At 37.7% G+C, this 15,780-nt stretch overlaps 1 protein-coding gene across 1 annotated transcript in view; it reads left to right on the forward strand.

The window, feature by feature from the left end:
- The window catches only part of CD109 (CD109 molecule), a 93,908-nt gene that overhangs the window by 62,939 nt on the left and 15,189 nt on the right, over positions 1–15,780 (forward strand). The window contains exons 24-29 of the mRNA XM_026102286.2: positions 2,788–2,869; positions 4,124–4,352; positions 4,891–5,056; positions 6,173–6,363; positions 10,037–10,192; positions 10,269–10,334. Of these exons, the coding sequence (XP_025958071.2) occupies positions 2,788–2,869; positions 4,124–4,352; positions 4,891–5,056; positions 6,173–6,363; positions 10,037–10,192; positions 10,269–10,334 (890 nt within the window). The remainder of the gene's footprint in view (positions 1–2,787; positions 2,870–4,123; positions 4,353–4,890; positions 5,057–6,172; positions 6,364–10,036; positions 10,193–10,268; positions 10,335–15,780) is intronic.

Here is a 15,780-nt window from a genome sequence, read left to right on the forward strand (position 1 = left end):
AGTATTTGTAACCAGAAGATGGAAAAGAACCACCAGCTAAAAAACACCAGGGATATTTCATTTATTCTTCCAATGATTTCAGTTGTTACGCTGATTTTTTTTTAGATGTAATTTTAAAGTTGAGATTCATATTTAGTTTGGGTTGAAACGCTTTCAAGCTCAGTTTTCAAAAGGATTGTTGTGAAGTTTCATTTGAAATAGACTTTATTTCAGATGTCAGAATCCACTAAGAATATGCATTTGAAAAAAGTGACCCCATAATCTTCATTAATACAGTTCTGAAGTAAATGTAATGAATTTCAAGACTAAATGCTTATGAGAAGCAAACATATAGCTGTCAGAGGTTGTTTTTCGTTTAGCAGATTTTATTTACTTAGAAAAAGGCCAAGCAAAAGAAAGGTTGCTTTTTAAAATATTCCTGCAGTTGGGCAAATACTAAGTACCATCTTGAAACTGCTTCTTTAGAAATAAAAAAAATCCTGGTTGATGTGAAAACTTTGGCGTCTAGACCCAGGCAAGCAATCATGTTGAACAGTATTTTCAAGCTGTTTGAAATGTGAGCCCCATTTCACATGTTACTGAAGTCCTTTCCATCCTGATATACACTTCTTTTACCCCTGCTCAGCTAGTCATCTATATAGACATCTTTTGGGTTTCAGCCAGTCCTGGGAATGCTGGTGTACATGTTGATCATAGGATCCTTCTTTTCCTTGCCTTTCTAGTTATATTTGTTGACATTTGAAGTATCGTTTTTCACTTTTGATTGAGTGTCCATTGGAATGAATATGGTGGTTCACGCTCCTCAGATCTATTGTTTCAGGATTTCTGCAGACTGTCCTGTGTTAGATCCACTCATGTTTGAAGATTTTTGTGTGACAGCAATAGAGTCAGCATTAAAAAGAAAGCAGACTGTAGGAAAATACTGAGTGATCATTCAATCTTCCTTCTGGTTTCACTCATCTTCAGATCTTTCCCAAACTTTTAAGATATATTTATCTCTGTGTAATGGCTGCTCAGCAATCTTTGTTTAGTAAGCTGTTGGGCTTAGTTCAGTGCTTCTATATTACCAATGGGGTGGTAATAATAATCCCTATTTCTGCGTATTGCCTGTTCCATGAAGAGGCAGAAGACCTCAGCTTTCAGACTTTTTGCAGTCAGGTACTTTTGAAGAGGAAGCAATCTATTTGTACATATACATATATTTGTGTTGCTCACAGAACATTATTTTGAGGCTAAAACTTTGACAGTGACTTTTGCTTTCTTTGTTGAGAAATGCCACTTACCTAATTTGTTCTTTTTTCCTCCTGCTTAACAGTGCTTCAGCTCATTGACTGAGATTAGAGATTTCTGCATATGGGAAAGATTGACCAGTTTTAATGATGTAATTAACCACTGTATTTATGCTAATACATTCAAAAACAACTGTGTGTATGTGGAAGTTGTAATTTCAAACCCTTCTAAAGAGACTAAAATTGGATACTTCTGGAATAGGAGTTCCTGTGGATAGCTGCACTGGTATAATGTAGCATAAATTGAAGACTGTGATTCACACACTAAGTATCTATACTGAGGGTAGTATGTAAACACACAATATTTCATGTATCAGTGAATGCGAGGAAAACATTGCGGGGGAACTGTTATGAGAGTTGGATGGGCCTGAAGGGCCCTGTTTCTAAAGATATTCTGACATATGCAGTCATTCATTTCTGTAGGACTCAGTGATGTAAATGTCTTTAAAAAAACCTTGCCTGAGGCTTTTCCTTCAGCCTAACTGGTTCAGTATTCTGTATCTGTGTCAGGTGTTAAACTAATGAATATGCTTTCTTAATTATAATAACCAAAATAGCAAGGCCAAGAAAAAAGGGAAAAAGGAAAGAATAAATCTCTCGTTAAATGCTAGAAATAGGTATCATTATTATTCTGGATGCACAAATGGCAAGCAAAATCAAGCAAAATGTAGGGGAAGGAAGTTTTTAGACATCATAGACTACAGTGAAAAGCGTATCTTTGGTATTTCTTCATTTTTAACATTACTGAATATCAGTTCTGCACGGAAGTAAACTATTGAGTAACAGTGCTATTAATGGTGATGAGCAGCTAGTAAGCCCTTGTGGTCCTGTTATTATGGATGTTCATCAGTCAGTAAAACACTACAGCTGTTCTAGATACTGAAAAATCTTCGGATGCCTTTTAACCAGGTACCTTTCAGGAGGTTCTTTTGAGGACTTTATGGTAACTCCTTTCAGAACAGCTTCTCCCACCATGGTTGCTCTGATAGCTACACCTTTGATTTGGTAGGTTGATGAAAGGGGCTATTTTTCAGCAGCAATTATAGGTTTGCTGTACCCTGGCCTTTTTAGTTGGAAGATATTTCATTTTTTGCTTCTCTATCCTTCTGTTGGGAAGATGATAGAACATTTCTGCAAACATGTTTCTTAAGCTCTTGAAAGCAACAAAGTACTGAACTATAGGCTGTTACTCTAGTTTGCACTCACTGCTGTGCTACTGGAGTGACTGAGCTACGTGGGAATGTGTGTCTGTACACTACACTGTCATATCTGGATTTTTGTAGATAGATCCTTCATGTTACCACTACGCACTTTTGTAGTCCTTAGCACAGTTTCGTGTGCTCCTACACATTTGGAAGATATTTTATGAAATTTGAGCTTAAATTTTGCTGTTCTTTTCAGAATTAGAAAGTGCCTTGCTTCATGTCATCAGAAAGTTTGAACTGGAACCCATGTAAGAGGAATGTGTTCAATACCTGTCTCTGCTTTTTCACTCCAGGCTACCAAAGAGAGCTTCTTTTCCAGAGGGATGATGGCTCTTTTAGTGCGTTTGGAAATGAAGATTCTTCTGGGAGCACATGGTAAGTAGTTCTGCCAGATTCACTTTGGAATTTGAGCATTTTAGATATTTTCCCTGCAACTAAAATCTTTGTGAAGCTGGTAAAAATTTCCAGCTATATTAGCCTTCCGAATGGTTTTCATTAGGTCTTTAGGCCAACTTTTAAGGTCATTCTGGTAGATAACATGCTGTCAAATCCATTATTAGGACAAGGCTTTTTAATTTTGCAAAGGGTGAGTAGTGAGTTATTTTAGCCATGGGAATCGTTGATTGAAATGCTTTGAGATATTGTCCTGTTGGAGAGGATAGCTCACCAGTACAGAGAGTACCTAGAACTCTCTTGGAAAAAAAATGAGTTAAGACTAGTTGGGATTTGGCTGCTTGCTACAATGAAAAGGGTGAAGACTTGCTGTTGACTGCACAAAGCAGAATTGTGGTTGGGTATTTAAATCACCATTGCAGTCTCTTGGTAATCCAGAGCTGATGAGTGGTTGAAACACACTTCAGTTTATTCTCTGGTGCTACCTATGTGGGTTAAAACAGTGCCCAGGAGTTTAAATGCACTTACATATTTCAGTATACCTACTGGCTTTAAATAGACCCATTCCAATGACTGTCACTGATCCAGTCACTACTTCAGTGAGCATTCTTCATTGACTTCAGTGGGATTTGCCTTGGACTCAGTATTAATAGACTGGAAAAATGAAGATAATTTATCTATACTATCAACCCTGGTACTTAAATAGTGCAGTGACAGATTACATGAATATTGCATTTGACAGAGAAGGCAGTCAAGGCAGAGCTTGAGATTATCGATGAAAAAGCAACAAGGGTTGTTTTGGTGATGGGAATAGAGGGAATATAGGGAATAGGGTATAGGGAATATAGGTATAGGGAAAACAGTGCTAGTTAACATCAAACTCATAACTGTATTTGTAAATTATGATTATGCCACTTTAGTCTTGCAGCAGAAGGCATGAGAACAACATTTGAATAAAGATAAACATTTACGGGAAGACTTGGAGCCTACAGTCTGTGCTTATTTTTGAAATACTACAGCTGAAAAGGGATGATCTTTAGGAACAGGGAAATAACTACATTTTTTTGAAGATTAAGAGTAGTGTACTTTCTTTCCTGGGTGAGGCATGTATTTTCCTCTGTGCTTGGAAGATGTGTGTAAAACACTTACGGCATCACTAGATTCTTAAATCATATTAAACAGAGGAAGCTGTAATATGTTGTTAATTTTTTGTATTCAATTAACCTTCTCCCCAAGGTTAACAGCTTTTGTATTAAGATGTTTCCTTCAAGCTCGTCCATTCATAGATGTTGACCCAAATGTACTCATGGATACAGCTAATTGGATTGTCCAGCATCAGAAATTAAATGGAGAATTTCAGGAGCCTGGTAAAGTGATACAGAGTGACCTTCGAGGAGGCAACAATAATCCAGTCACTCTGACAGCTTACATCATGTCATCCCTCCTAGGGTTCCCAGATAAACAGGTATTGGAATTCATGAGTAGCATTTATAGTTACTGTAATACTTCATAAGTTGTCATACTACCAGGCAAACACTTTATAGTTTAAGGAAATAGAGGAACTTCTGAATAGAGCCAAAATTTAACCAGATTTGGTTAAAATTCCCCATGCTTTGGCCTATCTACTTCAGACAACAGAGAGTTGTGCCTGGAGGCCCTCCAGTTTTATGTACTTTTGCAAAAGCTAAAAGCAGTTGTTTTTAGCAAAAGTATTGTCATAGCTTTAGTCCAAGAATTTGGAAAGCAAATTATGGGGGGAACTATCTTTAGAGATGCCAAGTCATTCCGATTGATTTCAGTCACATTACTCACATTCTTATGAGACAGTGCCAGATCAGAATGTGTGCCTTTGAGGTCCTGTCTGTGACTCTGAAAGAGATTTTCAGTATTTCTTGGTTGTTGCTAGAAGACAGTAGTATTTCTGTCCTGTTTTCTTTTAAATTATAATATTACAATATATATTCTATTCACTGTATGTTCTTCAATATGATTTTCATTTCCAGCATAATGATGTCATCAAGCGTGCTACAAACTTTCTAGAAGATAAATTAGAAGAAGGCATTTTGGATAATTATACTTTGGCACTTGTGACATATGCATTGTCGTGGGCAAAAAGTACAAAAGCAAAGGAAGCCCTGAATATATTAAACCAGAGAGCAGAACACCAAGGTATTGCACAACAATCTTATACAGCTGTATAGATGGATTTTCTTTGAGTTTAAAAATAGATAGCATATATCATACCTACATATAGAAGTAGAGACAAAGAGAATCTTACTTCTGAATTCAAATGTGTTTTGAGCATGGTATATCGAATAGGCTAGGAACTTCTAAGGAAACCTTAACAAAAAGTGTCCATAAATGAATCACAATTCACAGCAAAAGCTAGGGCTTTCAGTCTTACAGTGTTCCTGATGTGAGTACTATGATGGTACTGGAAAACATTGCTTCTCTGTTTTCCCATATAATTATGTGTACTTGTAAGATCAGCCCAGTTAAACAGAGTCAGATGAGGTCAGCTGTTCCAAGGGGTTCTGATAGGTCAGGAAAGTAGGGGGGGTGATGAGTGGAAATCAGTATCAGAATAGCAAAATGAAGGACTGGACTTTATGTAAACTAACACAAAAGTCTGTTAGATTTTCTTTAGTGACCCATATTGCGATGTTTAGCTTCTTTTGAGTTCAGCACAACTAAGTTATGCTCCCTGATTTAGGAAAAAAAGGGATCATGTGGAATATAAGAAGTTCAAATTTTTGGTTACAGTGTAACCATCCTCTTGAAAAATCTGAAGCAATTTATTTTCTAGCCTAGAACCCAAGCTTTTCCAGTGTCCTTCTGTGTTTACTGGTTTAGGCTTTTTGTACAGTCACTTTTGGGAAGGGAAGATTCATATCTCACTAAAGAATGAGCCTAGGATGCAGTCTTGTCTTGAGTTCCTTCTCTAGTCCTGGAGAGAAAGGAGTACGCCAGCAATGAGTTAGCTTTTTTCACAAGAGCTTATTTATATGAACATTTCAGGTTGGCAACAAAAGGGTCAATACAAGGTTCATTGAAATCAAAGGGAGTCACTATTTGGACTTCAGCTTTGTTTTTATCTAGATTCAGCGACTTCTGAGGAAGGGCTTAAGCCAGTCCTTTACTGGTAATGCACCAAAACGTTAAGTTTAAAGAAACTTCTTAGATCCCATAATCAAGCATAAATTAAGAGGTTTCCCTTAAGTTTTTTTCTGGAAATCCAAAGGCTTCAGCCTGTGGATCTGATGTTATTATTTATTCCTTTTTCAGGAGAATTTCGTTTCTGGATAACACCTGCTTCTGAAATTTCTGATTCCTGGCAGCCACGGTCCATTGATATTGAACTTGCAGCATATGCTCTGCTCTCACACTTTCATCAAGACAGATTAGCAGAGGGGATCCCTATTATGAAATGGTTAAGTCAACAAAGAAATCACCTTGGAGGATTTTCATCTACTCAGGTAATACTATGTCTGAAAAGGCTTTGTTATACTTTCCAAATGAGCACCACATCTTATTAAAAACAAAAAAAAAAAAAAAAAGAGAGGGCATTTGTTTTTAAATAAGAAGTGTATTGAGTTTTGTTTTTCTGTAACAGCCTTGGTTAAGCACATGCTTGCATTCTTGCAGGATTGGTATCTTAGATGTGAGCTAAAAGTTTAGTAAGTTGACAAGTATATAATAAAGAAAGAACTAGAGAGTCACTTTGGTTATTTAAAATATTAAAAAGAAAAGAAGATCTAAAAGTAAGAAGAAGAGATCCTTGGGGAAAAACAGTTAATCAGATTTTCCAAGCAAGCGCGATAAATATCTGTGCTTGCTTTCCTTCCAAGGAGAGAAACTTCTTTCTATTCTTTCCGTATGTGGGTTGCTGAACTCCTAAAATGCTATTAGCTGAGATAAGAAAGTGGAGTAGGTTTTGGAGAAACAGCCTACCCTAGTGTCTCTGTTGGCAGTTGGTCTTAACTAAATATGTACTATGTCCTCATTATTACTTAAACTTTTGATGGGCCATGAAATTTGGAAGATCTTCATCGTCTCCAGGAGGTTTCCATATTATTGAAACCACATCATGTAAGCTGTGCTGGCATCCAACAAATTTATATAGTGCTTTGGACTGCAATAGTTTAAGCTAGTTTTTAAATTAACTACAAATGCTGGTCACAGTAAAATGTCACATCTCATCATACAGCTTGGTACCAAGCTATACAGGCTATTCTTCATTATTTTCAAATGCTGACATTAATCTAAGAGAGATTAGTTCTATGAAATAATGTTCAATTTAGGAACCAGTATACTTTCTCTGAGATTTCAGTATTTTCCTAATGTGTTAATTCTTGCTTATTATTTGAAAGGCCTGATTGAAGCACTGAATGAGTTGAAAAAGATTTTCTCTTTATTCTCCAGAAAATATTTTTACTTGAAAGTTTGAAAATCTACCAGTGCACCATTTACCCCAAGGGTGAAGTTAATAAATGAATTTTATCCTTTTATTCATCTATAGTCTAAACTGTTTTGATTTTGAAATTACTCCAGATGTCTCTGTGGATGCCTTTTTTTTTTAATTTGTGGAAATGACCACATACTTTTTGTTAACTTCTAAGATTGCTTTAAGAAAATATTTGGAGTGTTTTTGTGTATGAGTTCATTATATTAGAAACTTTATATGTTGTTGAACAGTAAGGAGAAAAGTAATCAGTGGCATGTGTGATATTTTCTAAGCTAGGGTACTGTAACTCATTGTAATTTGTATATCTAGTATAGCTTATCATGAATTTGCAGTCAGAATATTTTGCTTTATAATGCTTTTCATGTTTATGTATAAAATGTATATATTTCATATATACAGGTATACACGCATACAGAAAAATGATGTATATATGAATGCAGATTTAAATAGTAGGAAAGAGCTCCTTATAGAGGGGCTTATAGGTGTGGCTTGAGACCATACTCCCTAACTTTTCAGGTTGCATATTGATGTAGCATTGTCATGGCCAGCTGTGTTCCTTGTGCTTCAGCAATTAATGTTTCCTGGTGGAAAAACCTTGGCTGTGCCTTCTGCTGTAGAGCATGCCAGAGGGCACATTTATCTTCTCTATAGGTGGTTCTTGGCCCTCTTATTTTTTGCCTGTATTTCTGGCAGAGTCATATGAGCCTAAGATGGGGAAAAGCCCCAAAGTCACTTTCAGCAAGGGCAAATAGGATTTCTAGACGTTTTAAACTCTGGCTGAATTTAGGGAGATAAATCTAAACTATGAGAAGTGTGATTGTAAGGATTTAGAAAAGGCACTTCAAGGGATTCCTTGGACTCCACAGCTTAGGTAAGTGCAGACATATTTCTGTTTTCAGATGATTAAAATTGGATTCTCTGACAAGATCTTATAGCTCTTTAGATCTGTAAGATAGATCAGATCTATAGATCTGATAGATCACTGTAGTTTCTTTCACTTCAGTATGAAAGAAGTTTTGAAAGTTTGGGCTTCCAAGCCACAGATCTTCAGCAGCAGCTGACATACGAATTGCCTGAGTTAGGGCAGAGTCATTTGTTTTGTTATTGACTTCTGTAAAGCAGTCAGCATCTGTAAGTATGAGGCTGAGACATGCCTGTAAGAGCAAATATTGGCCTCCTACTGAGTCTGCCAGTTTCTCCAAATTATTAAATCTTCCTGTAGTCCATTAGCTGCATCTATTCTGTCATATCTTGTTAAGCATTGGGGTTGGGATGATCCCAGCCATAGTGGTTCAGCGTACCAGGAGCTTTGGCATTGTTGCTGATCGTCTGCTGTTTTTGGACTTTAAAAAATCAGTGAAGCAGGTCATCTTGGAACAGAGCATGGCACAGGAAAGAGAGTGGTTTCTAATCATTCAGAGGTTGGTTTGTTCTCATTAAGAGTGAACAGGCAGCACATTCTGCTACGCTAAGGTATGGCATAGTCACTGTGTCATAGTTAATGAACATTTACTGTTGTTACCTTAGAATCTCGTTACTAGAAATGACCTAAGAATGAATAAATCACCCCTATATGCCAAGCCTGTAAGGCCGATTCCTTCGCTATCATGGGTTAAGAATAAGTGGAAAATGAAATACACAATCAACAAAAATTCCTGGGAAGCATTACAGACATAGAATTACTGCATTTTTTTCAGAAAATACTAGCTGCTAAAATTCTCATCCATTGAACTGTGCTGGACCAAATGTTCAAAAACTGGCTTTAATGTTCAAACAGTGGAGATCTAAGCCTGCAATTGTACGCAAAGATAAAAAAAAAAGAGAATTTGTGAATAGCTATGATACTGTGTTTGTAAACATATTCTGCAGTGCTATGATTGTGCAAAATCTTTGGATCAAATGTAAAGCATAAAAACTGGGCTGAATCCCCTTCGAAATTTTTGCCATAGGACTGATAAGAAATGATTTCAGAGATCTTTATAAACATTACTAGTTTTTCAGAGCTATAGCTTTTGCTCCAGTGATCAAGGTGCCATGAAAAATTACTATGAAATGCTGGATATGTAGTGCTTACTTATGTTTAGTCCCTGTGTAAATGTAGAAAGTATCAGAATCATTACTTTCTTCACTGGCTTTCTCCTCATTGTGTGGGTGGTATGTGATGCAGGCTGTTGCATCTAGACTGTTGCCTGTCAGGCCTTCCACATCTCACACAAGTGGAAGACTTCCTTAGCTGGCTCCCATCTCATTCTCTATTGCATGTTTCAGTATCTATCTTAATTGTACTGTGCTGTTGTCCCTTTTCTGCTCTGCAATCCTTCCGCTAGTGAAATCCCAATGGATATGTGGGTGTGGCTGCATGGAAACCCCAAAACAATCAACAGATGGGACAATACAGGGACTATGAGCTGTCAAAGGCATGGCCTATACACATGTAGTTCACAAAAAGACACTGCTGATAACCTGGTTTGATTAAATTGATGTAATGTGTTTCATTGCATGGATATTCTTAGACCAGATTAAAGTGTCTAAGGTGAGCAGTTTCACTGACCTGATCACATTTGTTCAAATCCACCTTATTTAAACAAATTCAGCACAAGTGTTTAGACAAACCCTAGCAAGGATTGCCTGTCATCTGCTGTGCAGAGTTGCATTTAATCAGAAGCACTTATTTCTCTCAACAGGACACTGTAGTGGCTCTGCAAGCCTTGAGTCTGTTTGCATCTGTTACTACTGCCAGCAAGACCGAAATCGATGTTATTGTAACAGCACCTACTTTGAAAATTCCAGAAACATTTTCAATTGATACTCGAAACCGTTTTCTACTTCAGACCAAGGAGGTACTGTAGAAAGTGAGTAAAGTCTGTTGCCTGAAAATATTTTGAAATTACTGGAACTCATCTGTCTTTCTTTTAGGTTGCCCCTGTGCAGCCAATGACAGTTACAGTTTCAGCAGAGGGATTTGGATTTGCTGTCTTTCAGGTATGCAGTGGAGTTACTCTTTCTAAAGATATGTTCTCTGTAAAAAAGATATATTTTAATAGGAAGCTTTATGAAACATATTAGTAAGAACAATTCTCTGTAATGTCTTAAATCAATAACAAAGTACTTCACTAATTGAAAAAAGATATAAATGAAATTTTGTGTAAATGTACAGATTTTACATTCACATGATTGTGTATCTCAGATAGTCCAACCTTTTAAGTACTGTTGGCTGGTTGACAGTTTTGGGGCACTTTCGTGGGTCAGTCATATCAAAACAAACCCATCCTCCTGCAGAAATGTAGTGGCAGGTGCAAGGCAAATAGTGCAGTGGTACATTAAGAGGCGTGATGGTCAAAAGCACATGCGGACCAGGTAGAAATGTCTCATCAGGCCCCTGTGGTCAACTCTGGTAGGGTACAGATCAATACAGAACATAATTACATTGTTAGTTATTTAGAGTTATTTCCCTTTTAATGAAGTAGGATACAACAACAGTGCAAAAGCTAAAAATGAAGATGAGTATTAGGACCAGGTTCTCCAGCAGTTTATATGCTGCTCTGAAATAGTATAAAAGACAATAAAAAGTTACTGAAACTTGCCAACAGCGGATGCTTAGGATCAGCCAAAGTGTGGGGATGGGAAGACTGAAAGGGTATAGTGATCTCCTCTCTGCCAGTCCTATGTGTCAGTGGTAAAAATTCCAACATCTTTATTTAAGTTTAAACAAATTAAGCTGCAATCAGTACATGTTGTCTTTGGAATTAGCAAGCAGTAAATAGCCATTTTATGCTTTTCAACTTCTAGCTCTCCCCAGTAACAGAGATTATGTCCTGAAGAAAGCCTCCCTTCAAGATTTTCATTAACACTGAGAAATATTGTATGAGAGGAATACACTACTGGATCTGATTTGCTATGACCACTCATGGGTCTCTCTTACCTTCCATCATGTTGACAATAGTGGTTTAGAACCAAATGGATGAAAGAAAAGACATTTGAAAAGCTAGAGCAATAGATAATATGGAAATACTAGTCTCTGCTAAGCATGAGAGACTAGTTTTTGTTTTCCTACAAGTATATAGATAAACTGATAGTCGCTGAGTCTATCACAAAACTGAGCAGACTTCCTAGTAGATGCCCACTAGTCATACTTGGGAAAAATGAATTTAAGCCACCTTAATGGACGCCAAGTTTTAAGCCAGATTAGATTCAATCTCAAATTCCTTCTAATCTGACCTTTCCTTCAATGTTCTTGCACATCTGGGGAACAAAAAAGCACACTGATAGTTTAATAAATACCCTCTTGGATAAGAACCTTTACAAAGAAGCTTTCACAACCACCTCTTAGCAGTGAACAGCAGCTACAAATATACCTCATTCATTCAGCACCAGGGTGCAAAACCCTCAGTGACATAAATCATTACCATTGTTTATTTATTCCCAGAAGTGCAAATGATGTTTACAGCAAAGTTCAAATGTTTCAGAGTATATTTTAGATTCAGACCTGTTGGCCAAGATAGGAATGAACACCTCAGCAAGACTGCATTTACATATCTGTCATTTCAAAGTATGTGCGTGTGTGTGTGTAATGTAGCAGAGTGGGGTTCCAGAACAGTTAAGACTGCTTAAACTTAATAATTGTTGAAAAATACTCCCTGATATTAAGTCAACTAATTTGCCAGGAGAGCCGATCAGAAACTTTTGAGTAAATTGTTTCATGCTGGAAGATGCTGATTTATTGAAATGAATGATACTGATTTAGTGAGATGATTGCCTTCTGCTAAAGTGTGTTCATATCAATTAAATTTTTGCCAATAGGCAAATTTCATATCCAAATTGGCACATCTAGTGAAGACCAAGCAGAGCTCTTGCACACAGAGTAGCCAGTAATTAGCTCAGTGGTTAGAGGGCTCCTCAGGGATGTATAGCAGCATGGTTTAAGTTCCTGGTTTGTTATACAGTTCTAACATGCTACCAGATAACCTGGCATTGGTTTCTGAACACCAGTTATCTACTTCATTTGAGTCACTGTGCTGTTGTGTTTTCTCCTGCAGCTTTGAGGCAGAGATGCTGTGACTTGTTTCCAGATGTTGTACTTAACACACTGGAGTAGTTTCTCCAAAAACTGTTCTTAGATGGAACCAACTCTTTCCTTCTGCTTCCTTTGGCAGGTCTGCTATTCTAAAGAAAGAGCATTGATGCCATTTGAATGAGATTTTTCTTTTTCACAGACACAAGCTAGATCTGGGTCTCATTTAATAAATCAGATAGCATATGACATTGCAAGCAGATTTCTTCAGCTGGGTTTCATTGTCGTAGACCCGCCAAAGTACAGTGGTGAAATTTACTGTTCTGGGATTTGACTTTCTGGCCAAACGTAGCATGTCAAAACAGTAATTCATTTAAATATCACAAAACACAAGATTCAGTCCATTAATGGAAAAGCCTTTCCCAACAGAATGGATTCTTAAAAAAATTATTTTTTTGTGAAACCTCTGCCTGTGTGTTCGAGTTGGCTGTGTGTTCACTCACAACCCTGCAGGATCTCACAAAATATATTTATTTTGGACAATATAACTGCAAGAGCAGACATTTATTTGTAGTTTTGTGGTCCGCCTGTCAACAAAGTCTCCTAGCTTGTCCCTTCATTATGTGGGCAGATACTATGGATGTCTTAAGGCACTGATTCTACAAGGGGAAGGAAAGCATGGTTATAGGAGTAGCGTATATGAAAGAGACCCTCTAGACAAAGGGATGGAAGAAGTCATCTTCTCTAGGTGGCCTTCTGAAAGTCTTGGAAGAAACATTTCTTAACTGGCTCAACCACTGTGGGCTGGGCTTGGCAAGTGCCTCAGCAATTTGGCATGGCCCATGCCTTCTAGGACAAAGGAGGGTGCTACTGAAATCCAACGCTAGCAGTGATGGGAGGGCTGACAGGATGAAGGAGGATGGCTATGGGCAAAGTGGATTGGTGGGCAAGATCTCTTGGATCTCCTGGTAGGGTACAGAAGGCTCTCTGGAGAGAGCTCTGTCTCTCTCTCACTTTTCTCTGCATCAGGACAGGAATTGTTGGTTGACATCACTCTCTTCTCTGCCATCCCCTTTCAGAATAGACTCAGTTCATATGTTGAGAAAAAAACTGAGAATCACCTGTTGCTAGTTAGTGAAAATCACTGACACTTTTTTCTGCTCAGCTTTTTTCACTAGACTTAGATAAAGGATCAAGTGTTAGCGTGTCGCTACTGAGAAAGATATACTGTGGAATGGATACATGTTGCTCCATTGCAGTTTCTGAGTGAATATTTTCTAGTCTAGTCAAAAAGGGATAGGAAAACAGAGAGCAAGAATGTGCTGAAAATATTTCACTGGACTCATGCCCTCAGTTAAGCACATTTACGCTGCTAGTTGAAGAACAGAAAGAAAAGGAAAGAGATATTGATTAGGGGAATATAAGTTCAGTTTTTCACCTAATGCTGTTGATTGGATCTGGTACTGTTATGAGCATCAATTTCATGCAGAAGATTAGCTTTAAGTTCCTCTTCTTGGGCTTCTTACCAGAACTGGTTGCAGTATGACAAGACTGGAGCAGTTTTGCCTTCAGCTTTGGCAACTGCATCTTAAAAAGATTAAGAAGAAATGCAATTGCTTATTTTGTTAGTTTAATGCTAGTTCCTGTATAACAGCCTTCCTGTCCCCAAGTTAACTGTGTATCAAAGAAGGAAGTTTTAACTAAACTTTGCATTGTGAAAAAAGATTTCTTCTTCATTGTCATGAGAAGTCAGGAAAAGCAAGTCTGATGAACTTAACAACAATAATTTATTCCATGAAAATACTACCTGATTGACCTGTTTGATACATAGTTTCAGACGTTGTTCATTAGCAGTAAATTCTCATTTGTTTGCTTTTTCTGGCGAAAGTTAAAACAGCTTTGTTATTGTGATGGCAAATTGTGGAGGCACTGCCAGCTTGCCTTTACCAAACTTTCTGCAAGCCTTTATTTGGCAGACTTCTAGATTTGCTTGGTACCGCCTTCTGCAGAACAGTCATATGGGGTAAGTCCACACTACCACACCACTATTGTTCTGAGTGCCTGTACAAAATTGGCTCTATATTCACGTACAGCATGATAAAATCAGGAATGCTGGGCAGGGTGATGGGAGTTATATATCTATAGATTGAAAGACAGGACATAACTTTCATATAAAGGAAGCAGAGACGTGGCAGCAAAAGCAGAATCAGAAATTAAAAAACTGTTGGCACTGACTTGCTAGCGTGTAACTTGGGCTACCCCCTGCTGTACCTTTAAATTTGGACTGACAGTTTTCCTTTTGCTGCCAGGCACTGTTCAGAAGGGACTGTGATTTTCTAGAAACATCCTTCATTCCCTTTTCATTAGCCAAGCAAAGTACATACTGGGGTCTTGCTGGGGGAGTTATTTGAGCCATTCTCTCATTATTTTCCTACCAAAGCCAAAGAAGCTTTTGTTCGCTCTCAGTGTTCTTCCTTGATGACTAAGGGAACAGATAATGATTGAGTTTGTTTATGAAAACTGTATGAAAACTTACCATTCCATTGTTGGTAAAAATCACAATTCTGCCAAACAAATGTCGACATATCTTTGATAGTAAATATTTTCTTTCTTGTGTTTGTTTTGTCATTCTAAAGTTTTGAAAGTTGAGCTTTATGATTAGTCTCACTGATGTGCTGAGTCAGTAACTCCTTCTCTTGTTCTCTGTCGGAGGTGTTATGCTGGTATCTTTGCACCACATTTTAGCAAAGGGATGTTGCATTTACCACCAATATCACATGGAGTGTTAATCAGTCTAAGGCCTGTGGCAGAATGTTTTCTCGCAGTTAAATTTCACTCTCAACATCTTTTTTGGCTATAAAACCACAAGGATGTGAGAAACGACATACTGGGACAACTGATATAATTTATTATCCCTTATGCTGTAGTGGCCAATAGAGAAAGGATGCCCAAGGCAGGCTACAAGAACAGGACAAGCATGAAGTGACAGCTACTGCCCTTCACCAGTCTGTGACACAGGGCCTTTCCAAACCACAGGTCATCTCTTTGTGTCATCTGTAGCTTAATAGATTTTTTCCTTGGTAGAATTTTCTTCCACAAATATGTCATTTTTTGAATTTTTCTAAGCTTTTAACAACGACAGCTTCTTGCGGCCAGTAGTTCTGCAGCTAATGGTGCATTGCATGAAGAATCACTACCTCTCGTTCATCTTGAATCTGATCCCCTAGTTCATGTATTTGGAGAGAAGGCCTAAGAGAGAGACTGTGTTGAGTCGGAGCAAAGCTCAGTCTAGCCCAGTGTTCTGTTTCCAGCAATAGCCAGAAGTGGATGCTCAGAGGAGAGTGCAAGGACAAGATGAACATAGATAATATATTCCCTGACTGTCCTTTCCACCTCCTATCATTTATTATCCAAGAT

This window comes from Dromaius novaehollandiae, chromosome 3 (genome assembly GCF_036370855.1).
Source record: "Dromaius novaehollandiae isolate bDroNov1 chromosome 3, bDroNov1.hap1, whole genome shotgun sequence".
In the NCBI taxonomy this organism is placed as follows: domain Eukaryota; kingdom Metazoa; phylum Chordata; class Aves; order Casuariiformes; family Dromaiidae; genus Dromaius; species Dromaius novaehollandiae.